We start from the raw sequence: 25,131 nt of genomic DNA on the forward strand, positions 1-25,131 counted from the left end.
TCATCATACTGGAGGAACTTTGCTTCAAGTGAAAGGGAGCTTTGTGGATAGGGAACTGAAACATAGGGAATACATTGCAAAAGTTGTAATTGTTATTCAGAAAACTGCTACTGTAATGCAAAGAACCCTGACAAGTATGGTAAAGAAATAATACCCCCACAGTACTTTGAAGCCATAGCAGTGGTGCACCCAGGTGGGGGGGGGGGGTAAGGGCCCCCTCTGGGTGCATTAATGTGTGCACCACCAAAGAAAAAGAGAAAAAAAAAAACACCAGAAAATTTTCCAAAAATCTTTTCCTAATTGAAATTCATTTTTTTATGTTGTGTCGTGTCTCCTATTTCTATACCACTTATGAATTAGCAGTCATATAAGGTGAGAATACTCTATATCTCTCAGGAATCACGGCTGCTGTGAACACAAGGTGAATGAAATAGTGCCAGGCAGACTGAGCGCTACTTTGTTTGCCCGAGCTGGGCCAGAGGAGATTACGGATACCATGTATTGGCGACCACTGCAAATGTTCAGTCATAGGTCGTATGCGATGCATAGTGTGTATTCCCAAATTGTCTACTCAACTCACCCCCCCCCCCCCCCAAGATTAAATCCTGGGTGTGTCACTGAACCACAGTATAATATAATCAGACCTCATGTGGATTTATGTTCACAGATCTAGTCAACCATCTATATTAGTGATAAGAAAACACATTGGAAAGAGAGAGAGATGGAGACAGAAGTGAATAAGACTGTCTCAGGGCTGTGGAATCTGTAGAGTGTTAGGGTCAGATTGAGGAATTTGGTCTGCAGAGCATGGCAGATGGAGGAGGAGTTGTGATTGAGACATGTAAGTTGGTGAGAGGAGCTTATCAGACAGATACAGGAGAATTACTGCACAGGGAATGAGTGAATGAGAGGTCATCCCTGGAAATCTTACAAAAGCTCATGTGACTAATGCTAAAATGTGTTACAGGAATTGGCTTTTGTATGTGTAATGCAAAAATTGCATGATTTTGAATTGCAAGAAGAGAGAAACATAGGCAATCATTACAACATTCAATATAGACTTTGCTGATTCATGAGTATTTGACTTAAGTTTATAAGGCAGAACACCGGAGTAAGATGATAACATTTTAATTGACAACACAACATTTCATCCTAATTGCACAGGATTTATTCAGGTGTAAGCATACAAACTAGTAAACAAAACAGTAAGGACTAACAAAAGTGGCAACTGTTATGCAGTTAAAGAAGAGAATAATGTTATTTTAAAATATTTCTGATTGTTCAGAATGTTGTGCGAGTTTACACATTCATGTGAACATGTTTGTCTAATGAAGGCTAGGGTGTAATCCAGTGGTGTAGCTAGAGCTTTTGTTGCCCAGGACGGTCCCTGAGTTTGTCGCCCCTCTCAATACACACCAAAAATACTACAAAAAGTCAAAATGACATATAGGTAAATAAATTAAAACACTATGTTTATTTTTGAAGTAAAACTTTAATTTCAACATTCTAAAATGTTATTTTTCTTGCTTTTCTGTTAGCAAAATCGTTGATGACATTGGTGAAGTCTATTTCATAGTAATTTAGGTAATTCTCAATCAATTTTATTTAGAAAAACTCCTCTCACAACTAGCAACACTTACAGCAATTGTGAAGAAAATTTGCAGTAGTATTACAATATTTGGAAATGAGTTCTCCAGACTGTATTTTAGAATTAACTGCAAAAGTTCAAAAAGGTTCAAAGTGCCACCTGGCGTGGACCACCCCCCCCTCCACCTCTCCCTAGCTATGCCTCTGGTTAATACAAGTTAATACTTGGGTTAATATTTAGATGTTTAAGATCTAATGCTATTTCCAAAGACTGCCAGATTTTTCTCTGTTGTATCATAGCAACAGTTTCAATTTATCCCATAAAACTTGGTCTCATTTCCAAAGCATCTTGTGGGTCAGCTGAAGAGAACACATGATGACAAAGCTCAGGCTTCAGTCCTATGGTATTCGATATCTCAAATGTGTTCTTCAATACATTGTTAAAAATTGAATTTTCTGTCTGTCCATACTAAGATGACTTGCAATTACACCATAGCTGATAAACACCTGGATATTGAAGTGGACTTTGTCTAGGTTTAGTGGATCAGAGTGATGATCTCATCTTGATAAAGGGGGTAAATACTACTTTGATTTTATATTCCTTAAGTATTTTTGCAAGTTTTATGGAAATAGAACTAATATATGGAAGTGTGATGAATCCTCTGTTTTCTTCTTCATTAGAAATTCCTCTGGTTTCATATCAATGGAGATAATGTGGTCATTATAACCATTTTGAAAGAAAGTATTTCTTAAAGTTGAACTTCTTTCGCTACTTCATCCTAGTCAGTGATGAGTCGTGGGCTCTTTCTCCTAGTATCGAAATGATATGCAATTTTTGAAGTCTATAATGATGACAAGGCAAGTAGATATCTGTCAGTATGCGTAGGCTTTCGAAATATGTAGACTTTTAATTTACCCAATTCCTTAGTAAGTAGAAGGTCCAGAAATAGGAGCGAACTATTACATTATAATTCATAGGTGAATTTTATGTTAGGGTGTTGATGATGTTATATCGTTACTTCCTTATATTTCTTACTTTGCTTATAATGTTTACTTCGTGTCTATATCTTTAATAATTCCTTAATTCAACACTTTCTGTTATAACCTTAATTATACCTCATTAAATCTTTAATTTATGCAGTCTCAACATTTACTTTGGGCCGTTAACAACTTTAAGGATATTGCACGTGGGTAGAAGACAAAGAGATTCCCAATAGACAATGGCAATTCCTTTGTTTCAGTGCTGGTTCTTTCTTTGGATTCAGGGAAAATTTATATTATACTGCGCCACCCTGAATCCTAGATTTTTTGAACAATGAAAAATCAAAGAAACAGAACTTAGCATAGCACACTATCCCTAATTTCTTAAACTGTATAAAGTAATTCACATCTCATCTATCTCTAACTCAGTTTGCCATCGTAGCCTCCCTTATAAATTACCTCCCGCCATGGTTCGATTATTTATGAGCAGTACAATAGAAAATGAAATCAGGCAAGTCAACTATTGAATTTAAAGAAAACATTTATTTACACTCTAGTCAGATTACATATTATGAATAACTTTTGCACATGCTAGCTTCAATATTAATTTCAGTGAAAAAAACATAATTATCTAACCCTTCTTACTCTATCTTAGCATATATAAGTGTCAGTTTAGTTAAAACATTCTATCAAAGGTAAATCATAAGCTAAAACTTCACAATACTAAAGGTTATTCATTCATAGATATTAATTTAACCCTTTCTTCATTCATGTCTCAGAGTTACACTGCCTCTTAAACTATATCTCTAAAGTCCTTGCATAAAAATCACAACCTTATAAACTTAATGTCCAACTAAAAATTACAGTCTTTCTTCCTTTATACATTCACTAAACAGATTAAAGTTTCTACTTTACCAATTGCTCGGGAACCATTAGAACATCATACATATCATGATATAACATCACCTCCGGGTCCACTTTTCGTTCTGCTTGGTCTGCATTACCCCACTGAATGTTCCGGACTGGATATATCCCCGGCGACAAAGACACGTGCTCGCTGTTCGCTGGTCATTAGGCTCGGCAAGGCTTAGCTGTCTCTATGGCAATCAGGAACTCAGCTTCGCTGGGCAAATCCTTAACCAGCAATCTCCCACGGATTCCTCGGCATTCTCCCACGATCCCTCCAAGGAATTGGTACAAACATCGACAAGCAAAGAGGACAACTAAAGAAAAAACCCGCCAAAAAAAAAGCCCTGAGCTGGCGCTGCTTCGCTTTTTAAATTCCACGCCAACACTTCCTTACTACGTCATTAAATTTTTCCCTCTTTGCTCACATCACTTTACATCTCCCAGAGATGTAAAGTGACGTGAGCAAAGAGGGAAAAATTTAATGTTACATGGAGATGTAAATAAAATTACATCTCCCACTTTACAATCTCCCCTAGCATACTCTTCGGTGTGTGTGTGGGGGGGGGGTCGCATGCTCTCCTTCCACAGTGCACGTGTACTTTGGCGTACATATTTTGCTCCTGGCTATCGGTACTTAATCCGATTAGCCATCTCTCAGTAATATACAAGTATATTACTTGTATATTACACCCTGAGTCTGTGGTGGATAGGGAATTGAAATTTAGGGGACACATTGCAAAAGTGACCAAAACAGCTCATCAAATCACTTGGTTGCTGAAGAATACGTTGACAAGCAGAGACAAGCAGGTTATTGTTCCTCTCTATCGAGCCTTGATAAGACCCCATCTAGACTACTGTGCTCAGATTTGGTCACCTAGGTTTCTTCTTGATGGGGAGGATGTGGAGAGGATCCAGAGGCGAGTGACCAAGATGATAGCAGGTCTGTGGAATGAACCGTATGAAAACAGGTTGAGGATTTGTGGGTTGCAAAAATTGGTTGATAGGCGGAGGAGGGGAGATATGATTGAGACATTCAAATTACTGAAGGGTTTCTATAAAATTAATTCAGAAGATATTTTTGAGAACAGGGCTGGTTGTGGGAGGACTAGGGGACATCCATGGAAACTGGGCAAAAGTGTGGTTAGTAAAGGTGTTAGAGCTGGGTTCTTTACTTTTAGAGTAGTGAATGAGTGGAATGCGCTCCCTGAGTCTGTAGTGGATGCTGTGACAGTGAATGAGTTTAAGGCGAGGTATGATAGATACTGTATGAATGTCAGATAGTTGTGATGAATATGATTTGGGGCCTCCCTCGATGAGTCTAATGACTCCCTGGAGTTGCCCGTAATAATAGTAATAGTAATAATTTATACAAATTTAGCAAAGTTTAAACAATGGACTATTCACAGTAAATAAATTACAACACTATGGACAAATAAAAGGATTCTTAAATTATTAATGTTTCTGGTAATTTACAAGCAATTTTATCTGCCTGATATATCAGTATATGCCAAAATGTTAAGTTCTGAAAAAAATATAAATTAATACAGTTTCAGTTTCATTCAGAACTTAATAATGATTCAGGTACTCATGAAAAAGCAGAAGTGAATGTCCATGGTTCCAGACTAAGAATATATCATCAACATACTTTGCCATAATTTTGGTTTATGATGGCATTCTTCTAGGGCCTTGTTTTTGAATATTTCCACATAAAGATTTGCTAAAACCTGTGAAAGAGGACTGCCCATGGCTAGAACAGAGTTCTGCTTGTATATTGTATTTTTATATTTGAAGAACCCAGATGAAATACAGTGTTTGAGGAGTGCCATAACCTTCTTAGAGAATTTATCTTGTAGCAGTGCAAGTAGATCATCAGTATGAACATTGGTAAACAAATTAACTACATCAAAACTTGCTAATATATATGCTATCTACCAATAATTGTCAAGACACCCCTGTTATTTGAAGTTATGGAACATTTCAGGTTTTTTAATAACATAAAAACGCGTACAGATAGTGGGAAGCAGTATTTCATCGTAGCAGTTGAATACAGGTAGTATGGCAACACGACGTGAACTCAGTGACTTCAAGAAAGGTGTCATCGCAAGCTGTCACATTGCTGGCATATCCATGCATGCCGTTGCCACTCAACTGAAGCATCCAAAATCAATAGTTGGCAATGTGATCAACAAATGGAGATGTTCTGGCATCTCTAGCGCAGGAAAACGCCCAGTGTGGCTGCCAAAAATGACTGACAGGGACAGGAGGGTGCTGAAACGGGTGCCATGCAAAAACTAGCTACCATTGACACAGACCACCTGTGATGAGTTCCAGAGCACCAGTAACACCATGAGCACTAATACTGTGTGAAAAGAACTCAACTTACTGGGTTTCCATGGAAGAGTATCAGCATACAAGCCAAACATAATAACAAACAAAGTGGGTTGCCTGGCCAGGTGCAAAGAAAATGTGAACTCGACAATTGACCAGTGGAAAACGTTACTGGTACTCTGGAGTAATGAATCAGGGTTCACCTGTTTCCAATCTGATGGCAGGGTGTGGAGGCAACCTGGTGAATTCTTGTTACCACAGTAAAGTTTGGTGGTGGAGGAGTAATGGTGTAGGGTGCCTTCAGCTGGTTTAGAGTGGGACCACTGGTCGTTGCCTGTGGTTCCATGAATCAGGTGCTGCCTACACTGTGGAGTTTCTATGGAATGGACCCGTGCTACTATCAAGATGACAATGCCCCATACCACAAAGCTGCAGCTGTTATAAAATGGTATGAAGAGAGGGTGTTAAACGATTGTCCTGACCTCAACCCCATCAAACACCTGTGGGATCTCTGACTCTACTCTCTTGCATTAGATCTCATACCAATAAGTAATTTTTCTAGGCAACTAATGTCAATGAAGTGCAGGTCTGTGTCTTATACGTCTTTTCTGCCATCAAACACACCCCACACATCCAAAAACTTGCATCCGTTTCTTCTACACAGCCTTCACAATCATTTGCTATCATTGCCTTCCTTCTTAACTCGATACTGTCATATCTGGTTAGGAAACCCACAATTTTTTACTCTCTCACATTTCTTTCTTGCTTCTTATGCTGTTAAAATTTTACCGGCCTTCAAACCAACATCCCCAGATAAAAAAAAAAAAAAACAGTTGTCACAGCACAGAATCCTTATTTATCTATAATAGGATACGTTGTGGGTACATGCATACTATACATTCCTGGATACAACAAAGGATAAAGTTTGTCTTTGATAAGCCAAAAGGATTACAGAGCAGATAAAGGTTTGAGGTGTGATTTAAAAAAAAGTAGCATAAAGATTATTTATTCAGCATTTTGACTCCCCTCTCTCAGATGTATACCCTGGATATGGGGAGAATTTAATATTTCTTATTTATTTTACAGAGTATGTACTTATTGGTTAAAATGTGATGTAGATAATGTCGTACATATCAATTTCTTAAGAATATGATATTGTTTATATAAGTATTTTCCAATTTTCACTACTTTATTAGATAGGTGAAAATGCAAAATTACATTAAGACAATAATGAACTTTTTTCAAGCATTTTTTATGAAAATCATTATATTGCATTTAGATGAGGAACTGGAAAGTTAATCTTGTCTGCTGCTAATCTCAGAAGATCCACAGCCTTTCTGAGGTTACTCCTTGATCCATCGATTGTATTAATGAAGTGGTATTGGTAAGTTGCAGCTTTTATCATGTCTCCATTTGCCAGACAATGTCCACAGCTGACCATATATGTGCATATGTGAAGTGCTCTCAGGAATTACAAAGTATAAGAGCTATAATGAAACAGCACTAAACAGGGCATTGATAAGTGGGGTATTGCTGTAAAGGTAATGAATGATTTGAAAAATGTTCAACTAATGTGTTAAGAAAAACAGATAGTTGATTCTTTTTCTACAAGCAGTGTATTTTTGGATGTGGGTTGTTTAAATGCACTAAAAATGTTAATTTTAAAAATTAAATATTTTAAGTGCATTAAACAAATAACATCCAGGTGAATGAAAAGAAAAAGCTAAAAGGGATGAAGTTAAATGGATGTAAATATCAAAGCTGACCATTTTGTTTGATGTTGAGATTTTTAAAACAGTTTTGAAAGAAATAGAATTTTGTATTCATTGTATTAACTCGCTTATTGCATCACACTTTTTTTAGCTGATGGCTATGATTCCAAAGAATAGACAAAATAATCCCCTCCATTGCTTAACACACAGCTACAGCAAAACGTACCATTCCATACATTCAGGACACATCTCAAAAGATGTTTAGATTGCTTAATAAATATCAGCTACACACCAAATTTAAATCGCATTTAAAATTGGCAACTCTCATCCATTCACATAAGGACAAGCTCTCTTCTTTATCGCATCCAGGAGTATATGAAGTGCCTTGGCTTACTATGGACAGACAGGCAGAACTGTTGATATCTTTCTTGGAGAACATAAAAAAATGTATTCAGTGCTAAGCACTGTTATTCCTGGAGGAAGACCAAAATATAGGTGGATTGAAACAGTAAAAAGTGCCTTAGAAGACAGAAATATAAGATCTGATAATATTGGAGTCTTGACAGATAACAGATTGATTTCGGGGAAAATTGTTGATAGGTTTGGAATGATGTAAGTTCTTCGTGTAGTACTATCATAATATCCTGTATATGATGCTGGATACTCCCTTCACACATGATCGATGTAAGAAAACAAAAGTGCTACATATAATGAGTCTTTGGACTCCCTGGAGGTGACAAATAATAATAATAATAATAAGTAAGATTGTTTTTGGAATCAGCAGCAACTTGAAAACATTCTCCAAACCTCAACAATTATGGATGTATCAATTTACTAAAAATCTGAGACAGTTGTTTTAAGATCAAATGGATCCTTGTTTCTCTCTCTTTATCTTTACAATTTTTTTAAACTAGTTGCACTATTATACCAAATTATTGCTATTTCTCTCTCTTTATCTTCACAATTTTTTTAAACTAGTTGCACTATTATACCAAATTATTGCTATTTGTGTACTGGGACACTGTTTTTGTGTTCTGAAGATGCTGGATATAATATCAGCAAATAAGTTAAATATTATTTTCTTATTATTCTGTGTTGTGAATTAATACTGTTAAATATAAAATTGACATGAACTGCTAACACATGCCTTTCTACTCGTACTTGACCATCTGCAAAAAAAAATAAACAGACATTGTGTTTATGGTGTGATGACTGCTGTTTATTCCTGGGTTTAATAGATTTCCACATATATATATATATATCATCATCATCATCATCATCAAATTCCTGCCATGTACCCTCAAGGGGTGTACAGGATATGACAGTACTACATGAAAAAATTACATCATTACTAACTTCCTATCTACAATTTTCCTCCAAATCAGGCTGTTACTTGTCAAGACTCCAACATTGTCAGATCTTATATTTCTATCGTCTAAGGCACTTTGTACCGTATCAATCCACCTATATCTTGGTCTTCCTCTGGGTCGTTTTCCTGCCAACCTGGCAGAGAACACTTGTTTTGCTAATCTTTCCTCTCCCATTCTATTTAAGTGACCATACCATCTGAGATTAGCTCTGCTAACGCATTCCTGGATGCTGACAATGTCAAGTTCTTTCCTAATATCCTCATTTTTAATATGATATTGCCATTGATGCCATCTGTTCACGCCTCTAATCTTTCTCAGGACTCTCATATCTGCGGTCTCTAGTCTTTGGTCAAGTGTTTTACTTCTGACCCAGCTCTCAGATCCATAAGTTAAAATTGGTTTGAACACAGTCTTGTATACAGCTAATTTAGTGTTCCGACTAATTTCTTTCTTATTCCATATGAATTTATTCAATTGACTTCCCACGATACCAGCTTTGCTGATTCTGTTGTCTATTTCTATATTTAGTTTACCATCTTCAGTAAAAATTGTGCCTAAGTAGCTGAAATGTTTTACTTGTTCCACAGGTTCTCCATTCACAACACAGTTGACATTTTCAATGATTCTGCCTATTTTCATTGTCTTTGTCTTTTTATTGCTGACCTTCATACCATATCTATTACAACAGCTATTCAATTTAGTCAGAGAATCTTGCAGACTTGTAGCGGATTTATTTAGAAGTATAACATCATCCGCATAAAGCAAAGAGCTGACATTAACATCTCCAATTTTGATATCAGGTTTAATACCACATTCCTTCATAATGTGATCCATATAGATAATGAATAACAGAGGGGATAATGTACATCCTTGTCTCACACCAGATTTAACATTAAACCATCTTCCTGTACTTCCTTCAATTCTAACTGCTGACTCACAACTCAAATAAAGACTAAGTATTGCTTGATATAATGCCCCATTGACACCATATAACTGCAGCGTATTGAATAGATTCTCTCTTGGCACCTTGTCATATGCCTTTTCCAAATCGACAAAACTTAAATACAGATCTTTGTTATATTCCCATGCTTTCTCGACTATTTGTCGTAAAGTGAAGATCTGATCCTGACAGCCTCTATTTGGCCTGAATCCAGCTTGTTCTTCACCAAACTTTTCTTCCACAATTCTTCTCAACCGTTTCTCAAGTATACTTGCATAGATCTTGCCAGGAACACTCAGTAGGGAAATACCTCTGTAATTCTCACATTCAGTTTTATTTCCCTTTTTATATATGGGTACTATGAGAGCTCTACTCCAATCATCGGGAATTCGTCCCTCTGTCCAGGCTTTCTGAACTATGCAGTGCAACCACTGTAAGACTCTTATACCACCATACTTCAGCATTTCTGGTCGAATATCATCTACTCCTGCTGCCTTTCCACATTTCAAGCCTTTGATGGCTTTTTCTACTTCAAGTATAGATATGTATTCCTGACTGCATGCCTGGTCAGTGTTTTTTATCACTGTGCTGTCATCACTGCTTGTTTCATTTAGCAGTTTTTCAAAGTAATTACTCCATACTTCAAGGATATCTTTTTCTCCTGTTTTCATTTCACCTTTATCATCTCTAATTCCTTTTACAGCACTCTTTCCTCCATTCCTAAGCTTCTTCAACAACCTCCAGAATATTTTGCCACCTTCTTGATATTTATTTTCTATATTCTTGCCAAAGTCCTCCCATGACTTTTGTTTATCTAGTTTTACACACTGTTTAGCTTTCTTACATTTGTCTCTGTATTCTGTAAGAGTAAAAGCTGACTTATTTGCCAGGAACTTTTGATATGCTTTCTTCTTTTCCTTTACTGCCTCTTTAACTTCCTGTATCCACCAGGGAGTTCTGATTTTTTTATCTTTGCACACAACCTCACCACATGCCTCTCTGGCAGAATCAATCAATGTTTCCTTCCGAGTTTGCCACTGAATCTCCAAGGTTTGATTCCTGTTCTCAAACTCTTTCATTTTCTTTTCAATAATATTTCTGTATTTTAGTCTACAGTTCATGTCTGAGAGCTGCTGAACTTTTATTCGCTTTAAAACTTTCTTACATGTTATTCTTTTCAATATGAAATTCAATTTTATTCTGCTCAAGACTAAATAGTGATCACTTCCAATTTCAAATCCTCTGTACACTCTGGTGTCCTGCACCAGGGAGAAAACATCACTATCAACAATAACATAGTCAATGAGACTTTTCTTATTCCTAGCCTCTTCTCTCCATGTGAATTTGTGCACATTTTTATGTTGGAACATGGTGTTAGTAATAACCAGTCCATGTCCTGAGCAGAAATCCAACAGATATTTGCCATTATTATTAGCTTTGCTCTTTTCTCCAAATTTTCCCAAAATATTTTTGTATGTCTCACAATCATTTCCTACTCTACTATTTAGATCCCCAACAAGGACCAACTTTTCCTTTTTCATTGTGTCAGTTGCTTTTTCTAAAGCCTCAAAAAATTCCTCCACTTCTACCTTAGTAGAACCTTCTGTGGGACCATAGGCATAAATACTTCTGAGGTAATTTCATTTGTTCCCACTGCTTTTCTCTTTTTTGTTGTTAATAAAGCTTCTTCCAATTCTACCATCTTCATCTTTTATTTCTTTTTTACTAAGGGATGGATTATACCATAGTTGTTTGTAATGTTGTTGTATCTATTCTTCCTTCGAGATGTCTCTTCTGCTACATCTTTTTCTGATTTATTCAAATATTTAATTTATAAGTGATATTTTGATGGCCTTGTAAAATCATTTTCAATATTACTAATAAATCTATCCCAGGAACCTTGGTGAGCTTTTCTTACAATATTCTTTTAGTTTTGTAAACATCTAGTGATTCTGGTGTTTGTTTCTGCAAGTGTAGCTTGTAAGTTTTTTTTTTTTTTTTCTATAGCTGTTGCTATTTCATTCCAAATTTTCCATCCTTTTATTCATGCCGAGAACCTCTTTTACTGTTTGTTTTAATCATTTGCTGTAAAGTTTTTTTTTCACTTGGCTATACTATAAATTAAAGACAGTACAGTAACAAGGATATGAAGCACCTGTGGCAAGTGTCTAACTTGTGCTCCCCTAACCCAAAAATTTTGAAAATTTTAAATGTAAGTTAAATTTTACTAAATGCAATATGTTAAATACTTACTATTAACCCCATCAAAATGAGTTACAGCGTGTTGTAGAATTAGTGTGTCTAAAGCGGCGTATTGCCAAAATTTAAAAATACAATATAAAATAGTGGACTTGTATATCTATTTATTTATTTTTAACATTTTGCACCCCAAACCTAGTTGCGCCAGTGGTGGGTGCCTATTTTGTCACGCCATTGATTAAAGATGCCAAAAAATTATATTCTTTGGTTTAATCTTTTATCCAAGTGTAAGCAAAGTTTGCACGTGAAATATCTTCACGACTGGGCTGCTTGTATATAGAAGCTAATGATTTCACATCAATTGCCTTAGTATCCCATAATGCAAAACACACATCCTCTTGGATGTGTATGGGAAGGGCCACTACCCAGACCAGTTTGTACCTTTATTGAGGTTTCATCAGTGGGAGCCAGACCCAGAAATGATACCAAGGTTGAAATAATACAGAAGTTATATATTTCCCATATACAAGTATTGAAAAGGTGTATCACCTTATTATTAAATTACTCTGGATCAGAGATATATGTTGAAAGAAAAAAACTTTCAACATCATCTCTGATCCAGATATTTCTTTCCCATAATGCATAACACTGTATATACTCCAAAAGGATATGTGCTTTGCATAATGGAATATTAAGGCAATTGATGTGAAGTCATTAGCCTAGTCGTGAAGTTACTTCACGTGCAAACTTTGTTTGCATACACCTGGATAAAGGATTAAACCAAGAAGATAATATCTTGGCATCTTTAATTTATTAATTTGTCTTATGTTTATCTATTCTTCATTTACGTCAGAAGAAACAGGAATTTGGGGTGAGTTAGTACTGAGTCAATCAGTTCTGATACAAATTTCCAACACTATCCTGTTGGAGTAGGTAAGTTTGGTAGTTTCTTTCTTTCCTTTTCTAGTAGCAAGGCTTATATGTTGGTCAGACATAACTGGTAATTAGTTTACAGAATTAACAACACATATAAAGTATATTAATTAAAGGTAACTTTAATGAATAACTTCTATATTTCAGCAACGTCACATTGCCATCTTCAGGAACATAAAGATATGGTATGTGCACGCAGGCACTAACACAAAGCAAATGAGGAAGAAAGCAAGAAACTAACATTGTTCCTAAAGACCTAATGGTGCCCTCTGGTGGTCTAATTTGGTAGTTGGGCTGAAGTTCTCATAATGTAAGTCTCCCAAATTTGGAGTAGTTTCATGCACCCAAATTTGTTGAGGTTAGGAACGTTTTTTAGAGCTGCTGAAGATTCTTTGAATAATCTTTCGTATTTAAACTTGCTGCGATGAATTCTTTTTGTTTTCTTCCAACGAATTTTATGGTGGGTATCTAAGGCATGGTCCGCCAGCCCAGAGCGGCTGTACTGGTGAAACCGGATGTAGTCTTGGTGTTCTGAAATCCTGATATTTGTTGTTCTGCCTGTTTGGCCAAAGTAGGACAATTTGCAGCTGCAAGGGACCTGGTATACACCAGGTAGGTCTAGGGGAAGTGGTTGGTCTTTGGTAGAGCGGATAAGGGATGCCAACTTTTTATATTAGTTTCTTGCTTTCTTCCTCATTTGCTTTGTGTTAGTGCCTGCGTGCACATACCATATCTTTATGTTCCTGAAGATGGCAATGTGACGTTGCCGAAATATAGAAGTTATTCATTAAAGTTACCTTTAATTAATATACTTTATATGCGTTGTTAATTCCGTAAACTAATTACCAGTTCTTTCTTTCCATTGGATTCCTTGTGATTTCCATCTTGCTTTTGTTATAATTTTTGACATATCAGAAAATGATCTGAATATATATCATTGTCTCTTACTATAAAGTTAGTCTTCTGGCATTCCACATATATTTCTGGATGTCTTTTTCAGAAAAATGTTTACAATTTTTAATTCATAAAATGATGAGAAATCTCTGAATTTATTTCCATTTTGATTTAAATGTCGTTCTCTGTATCTGCCTACAATCAGTGTACTGATTAAAATAACATGTACAATGTACCAACAATGTGAAGTATCCATTTGGGTGATTAAATTTTTAGTTACCAATAGAGTATATACTTTTTTTTAAAAAAATAGCATTATACAAATCAATTTTTGTTGTTACAATGAATAAGTATTTTTTATTTGATACAATATTAGTGCATCAGAATTCTTCAAAACAGGGTTAAACATTCCTATGAAGAACAGAAGAAGAAGCACAATAGATGCAATTTTCATATTAAACAGATTAGCAGATCTTATGAGACAAAAATGAACTCTACTGCTGTTTTTGACTCAATAAAATTCTAGAAAACAGAGGGTTCAACAAATTAAATTGTATCAAGAATTACTATTCTTAAACACAAGCAATAGTGAAATACAAAAACATAGAAAGAGTTATGCAAGGCTGTCCATTGTCACCATATTTGTTCAACCTGTACCTCAAAGAGGTAGTAGATGGACTACAGATGTGTGAAGGCATAACTGTAAATGGAAGAAATATAACACATTTAAAGTATGCTGATGACATAGTTATCACTACAGACAGCCAAGAAAAATTAGAAAATATCCTGACCAAGCTGCATCAAACAAGTAACAAATATGATATGAAAATCAATTTTAGTAAAACAAAACTAATGGTAATAGGAAGAAAAAGGAAAGCAATCCAAATGAAAATAGGAAACAATAATATAGAACAAGTAAAGCAGTTCAATTATCACTGAAGATCTAGACTATTTCAAAACCATCAATAATGGATGGATAACAATGGGCAGACTACAAAAAATATGGAACAATAAAAGATTAAGCAAAGAACTCAAATTAAAGATATATAAAACTGATAATTCTCAGAATGCTGGATCTTAAGGAAAAAAAGAAACAGATAAAATCAATAGAACAAACTGGACAGAAAGAAAAACAAATGAAAAAGAGAACTTAACTTTAAAGAAACAATAATTACAGCACTAAAAATGAGTCAACTAAGCTGTTTTGAACATGTTTCAAGAATGAACCCAGAAAGACTACTATACATATTATTAAGTGGCAGAATTGAAGGACAGCTCAGCAGAGGAAGACCAAGAAAGAAAGAAATGGATTGACAACATTAAAGAAAGCGCCCACTTAAATTCCATAACAGAGCTTCATAAAAAGATATCTTACAAAAAGAAATGGCAAAAATTTGTCTTTGAGGAACTCAACCTTTGAGCATAAGAGAGAATATTAGTGCATTATGCAGCAAGAAAAGTTTTCCCTTTCAAATTGTCATTTATTCACATAAAGGTTCAATCACATATTTATGAATAAATTTCTTGGCTCATACACGTGTGATCGTCTAAAGTTTCACCATAGTTACTGATGCTAGACAGGCTTTTCCAAGTTCTCACACAACTTTCCACAGGAAACAATAGTACACGTAAATGCATTGATATAATGCTACTAAATACTTACTCCATCAATTGTATCTCAGAAATAACAACAAAATGTGTTTATATATATATATATATATATTTTATTTCATACAACAATACATCACTAATTATCAGTATCAGGAGAAAGAGGCCTTAGTCGAGGCATGGAATTTAATAATTCTGCTTGTTCTTTTAAAACAGGTTCACCTTGTTCCCTAAGCCAAGATGGAGGCACAGCCGATTGTTTTTCTGAATCAGAATTCCAGAGGTGTAACTTACATCTGACAGCAACTCTTTCTGTGTGGTTAATCTGAAAATACAAATTTGCTATAGAAAACATTTAAAAATCAATATATTTCAGTTTTAAGTTATCACTTGTATGTAAAACATGAAATAAGTTATAAACCAGATGCATCAGAAGTCTAGACTGCAAAAGAGTGAATAATTATTTATCTTTATTTCATTTAGCTACTACATAAACTGCATGATAAACATTTTATAAAACACTACTATACCATAGTGAAAAAAAAATCAATTTGCACTTTAAAATAATGTGGGCTGACTCTTTGATCCTTCATGAGATCACTTAAAGCTGAGACCTTGATATAATCATAAGAAACAATGACATCTGACTAGGAGTGCACCTGTTTAATAAGTATTTGCTTCATTACTGACTGAAAAAGGATGGACTGACAATATGGGACAAGTAGCTGAAAATTAAATTCACTATATATACCAAAAACTCATACTTGCCTAAGTATCATTAGTTAAAAAAGAAAAGAGAGAGCAAAGTAACATCACCTACTGAAACAATCTGAAGATCAACACCACAAATGTACAAAGCATTTATGGGAAAGAAGCTAGTAGAAAAAATTGCATTAAATATCATATTGGTATAATCACTGTTCACAGGCAAATTAAAATTCTCAATAACTATAGAGGCATATATCATAACAGATAATGTAGTTTTCTGTATTAATCATTCCATCAAAGATGTTAGTAAAAGGAAGATTTTTTTTTTTTTGAGTTATAAGAAACAATAATTGAAAAAAAAGGGGGGGGGGCAGGGAAAACTGCTTTTTGGTAGGATGAAATTACAGGATTTTTTCAGACTATTCTCAAGACCGTCAGCGTAATATGGTTGCAAACATTCATAACTTATACTTATGAATTCTTATTCTCAAATTTTTAGCAAATTGAAGCAACCATACCTGTTCAGGTAAGAATTCTTCATACCCATACCTGTTCCATGGCTGACTAAAAATAATCTTTCTGACATGGAACAACTTCTAAATTGCACACCGGTTTTCTTCCATCTAATCCTGTGTGAAGGGGGGTGGGGTTTCCAAAGCATGGTCTGCTAGTCCTGACTTGCCATAATAATGGCAGCAATTGCATTTTTTATGTTCTCCAAGGCAGGTGGCCTACTATGGCCATAGCAGGCCAAGTCACAGTCACAAGGAACTTCATCCACTCCAGGATATGCTAGAGGATAGAGTTTATCCTTAGGAAAGCAGATCAGAGTTGTTAATTTAACATGCTGTTTAAATGTGGAGGAAAGGCTATGTTTTATTAGTACTATGGCTATCTTTTCTGATGTATCTCTACCATAGGAGTAGTGATGTTTTTTTTTCCAAGAGTTACATATAAAAGTTAGCTAATGACTTGAAATAGATTGAATTCTTCACAAAAGTAGAGGAGTTGCCAGTAGGGGTGGGGGGGAGGAAGAGAGACAGTTAATTGTTGGGCAAGTTTATAAATAGAACTATATGCTATCTCAACTATAGGGTATATTTGTGGATTTTAGGTATTCTATAAATACAGGATGGTTTAACATGAACCGGTGTTATTTTGTTGATGATTTCTTTGGGCCAAGAAGTCAGTTTTTTTAAATAATTTGTGGACTTTTTTTTTTCCTTTGAGACATAGTAGGATCTCTATATATAATTTGGTAAGTAAAACTGTCACAATGTTTTTTTGTTTTTTTTTTACAACATTAAAGACTCCGAAAATTAGGACTTTAGATCTTTTGTCCATTACAATTTGAATTGTTTCACTTATTCATTGTCATGTGTAAACTATAACATGCTGCTTTGAATTCCAGCAATATATAAGCCAGTTAATAAACATCTTTTTTTTTTTTTTTTTTATAAAATAGTTTGTTTAGTGTTGTTAATACTGTTAAAATAGGTTATGAATAACATTCAACACCTAAATTTGACTATTAGGTTACAAATATTAAAACAAACAGTAGTGGATAACATTTAAAGCATAACAATAAAATTCATTACTGCTAGTTTTTGTGTGTGTTTAATTCAAGTTGGACTATAATGGCATACTCTCACTGCATCAATAATGGCTGTGATACTGGGCTGAATATTTCTTGCAAAATTAATTTTACATTTAAGTGATCTGTTAAATAATTTTAATAGTGCTCATCTAAAGTTCCTACTTTACGCCAGCCTGGTTGGCCGAGTGGTTAGGGTATCCGCTCTCCAGCCAAAAGACTGTGGGTTCGAATCCCACGTTGGCATGGATGTTTGTGAAAATAGTGGTGGTGGGCAGTAGATGAAGGTAGTTGTGGTTAGCGGAGATAGAGTTGTAAAGTAGGTACCCTCCCTCGATAAGTCTTTGGACTCCCTGGAGGTGCTATGTAATAATAATACTTCTTGTATCTAACAGGAGAACAGACAAGATTAAATGTAAGAAGATTTGTGTTAAACAGATGTTTCAAAAGTCTGAGAATTTACTTTTAGAATAATCATTGACTATAAAGCAATCTCCCAACCTCAAACTAGGATGGCTGCATTAATTTTCCAAAGATCTGGGAGATCCTCATTCTAAGACCAAATAGCTCTTCTCTAAATTAACTCCATGGTTATCTAGCCCCAAAGAGGGCACACCATGTTAGGACATTAGTTCTTTTTCAGTTACAATCTGAATTATTTCTATCGTAGAAAAACAGAAATATAAATTAATTATATATATTTTTTCTCTTGGTGCTGTTTATGCTATGAAGCACTGTGTAACCAACAATGGCTAAGCCTTTTGATACATAAAATCAACTACAAATAACATATAAAAGTAGCGATGTAATCTGATCTTACTTCCTACAATGTAGACTGTTCTTCTCCTCTTCTTTCCTCTACTCTCTCTTACTCCTTCTCCCCCCAGTGCTATTAGAGCAATTCGAGGGCAAGTGGGTGACTCTTTCCTCTCAAACTGTGGTTTCCGCTCTCTTCTCTCCCATAGTCCTAAATGGACTGTTGGGTCATTCATGGCTGGTAGGTGATATTCTTTATTAGCCTCCTCCAATCATCTCGGTCTCTTGTTCTTGATGTCAGTTGAGAAAGGGAGGAATTTGTCCATTTTAATTGAGGTCGGCCCCTAACCCTTGGTCCTGGAACAATTCCGTCTAGCATTTGCTATAATGCCATTAGCCCTCTCCACATGTCCGAACCATTTCATCTGATGACTGTCAGAATATTTTCCCTTCTTCTCCCATCTATTGAATCAATCAGTTTTCGGACATTTTCATTGGTTTCGTGAGCAGTATAGGGAATTTTCAAAAGTCTTCGGTAAGTTTTCATTTCAAAAGACAGGAGTCTCCTCTCATCTTCTCTCAAAGCCCAGGCCTTACCATACAAGAGGATAGAATTCACCAAGGTGTCAATTTGTCTTAGTCTGGTTGTGATTGCTATTCTAACTTCTGTAGGGCCACGGTTGCCTTAGCAATTTGGTATTTAATGTCAGTTTTTGAATGACCATCTTGACTCAATGTGCTTCCTAGATAAGTGAACTTGTTTATTGCAGGTTTATGTATAATCCATATTTTTTTAATGTTCCGAATGCGGCTAGTTATCTCTTGTAATTCTTCTTCCCTTTCTGCCAGAAGATCGATATCATCTGCAAAACGTAAGTTATTTATTCTTAGTCCACCAACTACTATTCCAGTGTCATATTCATGAAGAGCTTCATCTATGACATATTCCAGAAAACAATTAAAAAGAAGAGGGGACAAGATGCATCCCCGTCTTCCATTTACTATTGGTCTTAAAGGTATATCTATCTTATGGATCTTTAGAACACCATATATTCTTGGTATCAAAGGATGTTTTGATTGTAAGTATTTTTTAAGTTCTTCTGTCTCCAGAGAGGCACTTTTTTTTATTAGATAATTTGTTTTTTCGCGTGTATGCCAAGTCAGGTCTCTGTCTAAGGGTTTGTATCTTCCAGGAGACTTTTCATTTTGTTATCATATTCTGTAGCATTTAAAACCACAGTTACGTTGCCTTTATCCACTTTGATTATGACAATATTTTTGTCATCCTTTAACTTTTTAAGGCAAGCGTATTCATTGTAAAGTAGATTCCTATGAGGTAATCTGCTTTTTAATAGTAAAGCTGTACTTTCTAGATCTGCCATGTTGTCCGGTAGATTTCTAATTCCTTTTTCTATTTGTGCTATGATATCAATTTTTGGTAGGAAACATAAGGTTAAGGCGAAGTTAAAACCCTTAAGTAAAAGGTTATTCTCTTCTTTTGTTAGGACTCTCGAAGAAAGGTTAATAACTACTTTTGAATGATCTAGTTGTTTTTTTATGTATTTCCTTCTTCTGAAGGAGTAAGTTGAACTTATAAATTAATGTATGTTTCTTCTGTTCTGAGAACAACACTATCAATGTTGTTCCATAGGTAGGATGGAAGAGATGTGGCCAATTCATTATGAAGAGAAAAAGTGTTATTACTAATTAATGCTAATTCAGCTCTAGTGAAAGTAATTCTTTCTCTTAGAAAAGCTAGGTCTATTTTATGATAAATTCTGGAGGCCTTGTTTGTATGGAATATGCGTTTGATTTTGATGAATTTTGGGATGACTTCATTATCTCTGCATCGAATGAGGAAAATTAGACGGTTAATGAAGTTGAGATGTTTAATGCGTAGTTTCTCTAGTTGTATAACTTTATGCCAAAAGCACTCACCGTAATCGGTGATTACACCACATTTTTTTATTATTCAGTTATACAAAATACTGAAATAATAGTTCCTGACAAGTTTCGTAAATCATAGGATTTACTTTACATCTTCAGGGGGTAAATAGTATAACTTAAAGTTTAAACAAGAGAATTAATAAATACAAATCATAACCGTCTGGCTATTCATAAACTCAAATAACAGAATGCAGATATAAAACGTTATTGATGTTGAACAATACTGAACAATGTCACGTGTTCTTGTTCTCGTTCAAACAGTCCGAGCTCAGATTGAGGTAGATTTTTTATTAGAGCTGACCACACTTGGAGAATTAAACCTTGATTTTTATTGCATTGATTTGGGTTTTTTAGCATATTAGCAGCTTCTTTAAATTTTCTTATATAACTGTTGTTTTCTACGTATGACATCGTCGTTTTTTGCCAGAGTACATCGTGTCCAGTGGAAGTGGTATGGAAAGCAAGACCCATTTTTTGTTCTTTTTAGTATTGTACATCTTTTTGGTGTTCAGCCATGCATGTTTCTCCAGATCTTCCTGTCTGTCCTACGTAGCAATGGATTTTGTAGACTCCTGGTTTTTTAAGAGGGTGATGAGGTGGTTTTGGTGGATGTAGGAATCTTGAGATTTTTTCCATAGGAAGGAAGGCTACTTTTATGTTGTGTTTGTTCATTAATTTGGCTAGCTTATCTGTAACATTTTTGATATAATTTATCAAATTATAACTTATCAGTTTCAAAGATTATCTCAACAATTTGCACAACACCATAAAATTCACTTTAGAACAAGAAGAAAATAAAAAACTTCCTTTCTTGGACATTCTATTAGAAGTTAATGAAGAAAGTAAACTCTCCTCCTCAGTATATAGGAAGCCGACAAACACTGGAAGATTTCTAAATGCAACCTCACACCACCATCCTTCACAAAAAATAAGCTTAATTAAATCTCTTCGAGACAGAGCATACAATATCTCCAGCACACAAGAAAGATGTAATGAAGAACTAAAATACTTAACACAAATCCTCCAACAGAATGGATATGAAACAAAAACCATCAAGAGAATCCGTAAAATACCTCCAACTAACAAGACAATAAAACAGGATTACAAAAACGCAATCTCGCTTTCTTATATCAAAAATGTTACAGAGAAGCTAGCCAAATTAATGAACAAACACAACATTAAAGTAGCCTTCCTTCCTATAGAAAAAATCTCAATATTCCTACATCCACCAAAACCACCTCATCACCCTCTTAAAAAACCAGGAGTCTACAAAATCAATTGCTCTTGTGGGATTTGCTACATAGCACAGACAGGAAGATCTGGAGAAATATGCATGGCTGAACACCAAAAAGACGTACAATACAAAAGAGAACAAAAAATGGGTCTTGCTTTCCATACCACTTCCACTGGACACGATGTACTCTGGCAAAAAACGACGATGTCATTCGTAGAAAAACAGTTATATAAGAAAATTTAAAGAAGCTGCTAATATGCTAAAAAACCCAAATCAAGGTTTAATTCTCCATCAAGTGTGGTCAGCTCTAATAAAAAATCTACCTCAATCTGAGCTCGGACTGTATGATCAAGAACAAGAACACGTGGCATTGTCCAACCTCAATAACATTTTATATCTGCATTCTGTTACTTGAGTTTATGAATAGCCAGACGGTTATGATTTGTATTTATTAATTCTCTTGTTTAAACTTTAAGTTATACTATTTACCCCCTGAAGATGTAAGTCCTGAAATTTACGAAACTTGTTGGGAACTGTTATTTCAGTATTTTGTATAACTGAATAATAAAAAATGTGGTGTAATCACCGAAATATATCTTTTGAACCAATCAGCCACAGAAGTCTACGCCTGCAACTTTTAGAATTATTTTTATTTAAGTCCTCTTCTATATTTTTGCATTCATCTAATATCCATAAGTTTCCAGCATGTTTGATTTTTCTTTTTTAATATTTTTATACTGTTCTCTATTATCACTGCTATTAATATGAGATTTCAAATATCTTCTTTCATCGCATAGGTCCAAAATATTTTTGGTTATCCATGGTTTTTTTTATTTTCCTTTTGTATCCAAGGATTTCTTCAGCTGTCTCAGTTATCTTTTGTGAGAAGTATTTGGAAGTATTTGTTTTAATTTGTATTTATATATATATTATTTTGGTGATCTTTTAATTTTACTATATTATATCTTTTATGAGTTGATTTTGTAGGTAATATTTCTCTCATTTTCATATTCACAGTTGTGATGACCATGTTATGGTCGCTGCCAATGTCGGCTCCAGGAAATGATCTGGTTCTTGTGAGGTTGGTGGAGTTTTTAAATCTTGTGCTTACAAGGATAAAGTCAATTTGGTTGTGTGTTTTACCATCATGGGAAGTCTGTGTCCATCTTCTGGAAAGTTTATGGGGAAATAGAGTATTAGTAATGGTGAGTTCATTTTATGAGGCAAAATTGATCAATTCAAAACCTCTTTTGTTTGTCTCCCTATAACCGTACGGTCTGACAAATGGGAGATAATCCTTGCCAATGTCTGTTCCAATCGCCCTTTTCTATTCACTCCAGTGATTGTTGCATTAAGTTGACCATAAAACTCTTCTACTTCAGAGTCCTCGTGGCCTGTGGTTGGGGCATAGACCTGTATGATGGTGATATTGAGTGGTTTTCCTCTTATGCAGACTAGAGCGATTCTGCTATTAATAGGATTGAATTCCATGATGATTTGTGTATCAAAAACCCGACACCTTCTTTACCATTGCAGTCAGATCCAGAGTAATGAAGTAAATGTCCTTCATCTGTTGTGACTCTCCTGTTTTGGGCCATCGAATTTCACAAAGTCCCATAACAGTCCATTCATATCTTTTTAGTTCGTGCTGTAGTAATTTGAGTTGGCCTGATGTAGTAGAGTCCTAAGTTTCCACTATCTACTAAAAAAAAGGTAAGCCTAGTTGTCTTAAAGTGGCAGTCCCACAACTAGGATACCTACCATCATGCTAGTCACTTGACATAGGGAAACACATGTTACTTTCAAGTCTCAATGAAATCCAAACCAGACTAGAAAAGAAAAACATGGTGAAATAGGCTACATGGAACATTAGAAGCATAGCACATAAAGAAGAAGAATTAGATAAAATTTTAAATGCCGAAAATATAGAAATTGCAGTTTTTTTACATATACAAAAAAGAAACTTAAAGGAACAAAAAAAACAGCTAATTACAATATCATATATAGTGGAGTGGACAAACAAATACATGCAAAAGCTGGTGTAATGATTTGGATCCATAAATCAATTAAAACAAAAATAATTCATTATACATACTGGAATGAAAGAATATTAGAAGTGTGATTAAAATTAAATAAAGAAAATTTTAACAGTTGTTAGTGTGTATGTCCCTGAAGAAGGAAAAGAAGAAGAAAATTATTATTTTTACAAAGTTACAAGGAATATATGAAAAATTAAATAAAACAGACCATATAATTATAGCCGGAGGCCTTAATGCCAGAATAGAAATGAAAAAAATTAACAATAATATACAAAAATTTGGAGAACCAACAGTAAACAAAAATGGAAAGCGACTCATTGATTATATAATATATAGTAATTTAAAAATAATAAATACATTTTACAAACATAAAAATATACATGGTGTGCAAAAGGATAAAAATCAATAATAGACTACTTTATAGCAAATGAAAAAGAAGCAAATCTCTTCCTAGATGTTAAAATCAGAAGAGAGCTAGAAATCGACAAAGATCACTATTTAGTGCAGGCAAAACTAAAGGTTTCCACCAAACTGGTTACAAAAAAAAAAATAACTAGAGAAACAAAGTCTAATTACAAAGTAAGACTACTAAATGATTCAAGTATAAGAAATTTAGAGGATTAATAACTATTTAGAAAAAATAAAAGAACATGAAGACATAGAGAAAGAATGGAATAATATAAAAGAAATTATTGCATCAGCAGCATACGAAAGTCTAGGAAGACACAGAAAATATAAAAATAAAAAATTACATATATGGGACAATGAAATAAAAAGCTGGCTTTTAAAAGATGGTTAAGTAGCAAAAAACAAGAAGATGAAATTGAATATAAAAAAAGACGAGCAGTAGCCAAAAGAGAAACCAGGGAAAAATTTGTTATCATATCTAGAAAATGACATATACAAAACAAGACCCAATGCATATAAAATACTAAAACACATGAATGCAGATATAAAAGAAACTGCAAATATAAATTGTGAAATATATGTAAAAGAATTCTTGGATTACTTTACAAATCTTTGGACGGATAATACTGGTATATGAAAAAATTAAAGGACAACCTAAATAAAATAAAAAATGGCAAATCAGCAGGAGAAGATAGGACTGTATAAATTTTCTGGGGGGAAAAAATTCAAAGATTATTAAAATTTTTAAATAAAATATATACAAATGGACAAATACCAATAGGATGGAATGCAAGTATAGTAATACCTATATTTAAAAGAGGGGATAAAACAAAACCTGCTAATTACATAGGTATTAGTTTATTGAATACATGCTACAAAACTTAAAGAAAAACTGAAAATATACAGTGAAAAAATATTATTAGAATGTCAAAATGGATTTAGAAAAGGACGTTCTACAATGGATGCAGCTTTCTGTTTAAAACT

At 34.5% G+C, this 25,131-nt stretch overlaps 2 protein-coding genes across 8 annotated transcripts in view; one reads left to right on the top strand and one right to left on the bottom strand.

Annotated features, from left to right (window-relative positions):
• Positions 1 to 15,911, top strand: part of LOC150100304 (F-box/WD repeat-containing protein 8-like) — a 223,815-nt gene extending 207,904 nt beyond the window's left edge. Inside the window, exons 12-13 of one of the 2 annotated variants that reach the window (XR_016549296.1) lie at positions 7,085 to 7,189; positions 15,678 to 15,911. The gene's annotated coding sequence lies outside the window, so the exon portion shown is untranslated. The remainder of the gene's footprint in view (positions 1 to 7,084; positions 7,190 to 15,677) is intronic. The other variant, XM_090403239.1, reaches the window with a different exon arrangement.
• Positions 15,554 to 25,131, bottom strand: part of mRpL9 (mitochondrial ribosomal protein L9) — a 172,915-nt gene continuing 163,337 nt past the window's right edge. For 5 of the 6 annotated variants that reach the window (XM_090403245.1, XM_090403244.1, XM_090403246.1 and 2 more), the window contains exon 8: positions 15,554 to 15,786. In XM_090403245.1, the coding sequence (XP_090259371.1) occupies positions 15,601 to 15,786 (186 nt within the window). In that variant the 3' untranslated portion in view covers positions 15,554 to 15,600. Of the gene's footprint in view, positions 15,787 to 23,461; positions 23,530 to 25,131 lie in introns of those variants that run through there. The other variant, XM_090403249.1, reaches the window with a different exon arrangement.

Source organism: Typopeltis vanoorti, chromosome 13 (assembly GCF_054136105.1).
Source record: "Typopeltis vanoorti isolate ZY-2024b chromosome 13, IOZ_Tvanoo_1.0, whole genome shotgun sequence".
NCBI lineage: Eukaryota > Metazoa > Arthropoda > Arachnida > Uropygi > Thelyphonidae > Typopeltis > Typopeltis vanoorti.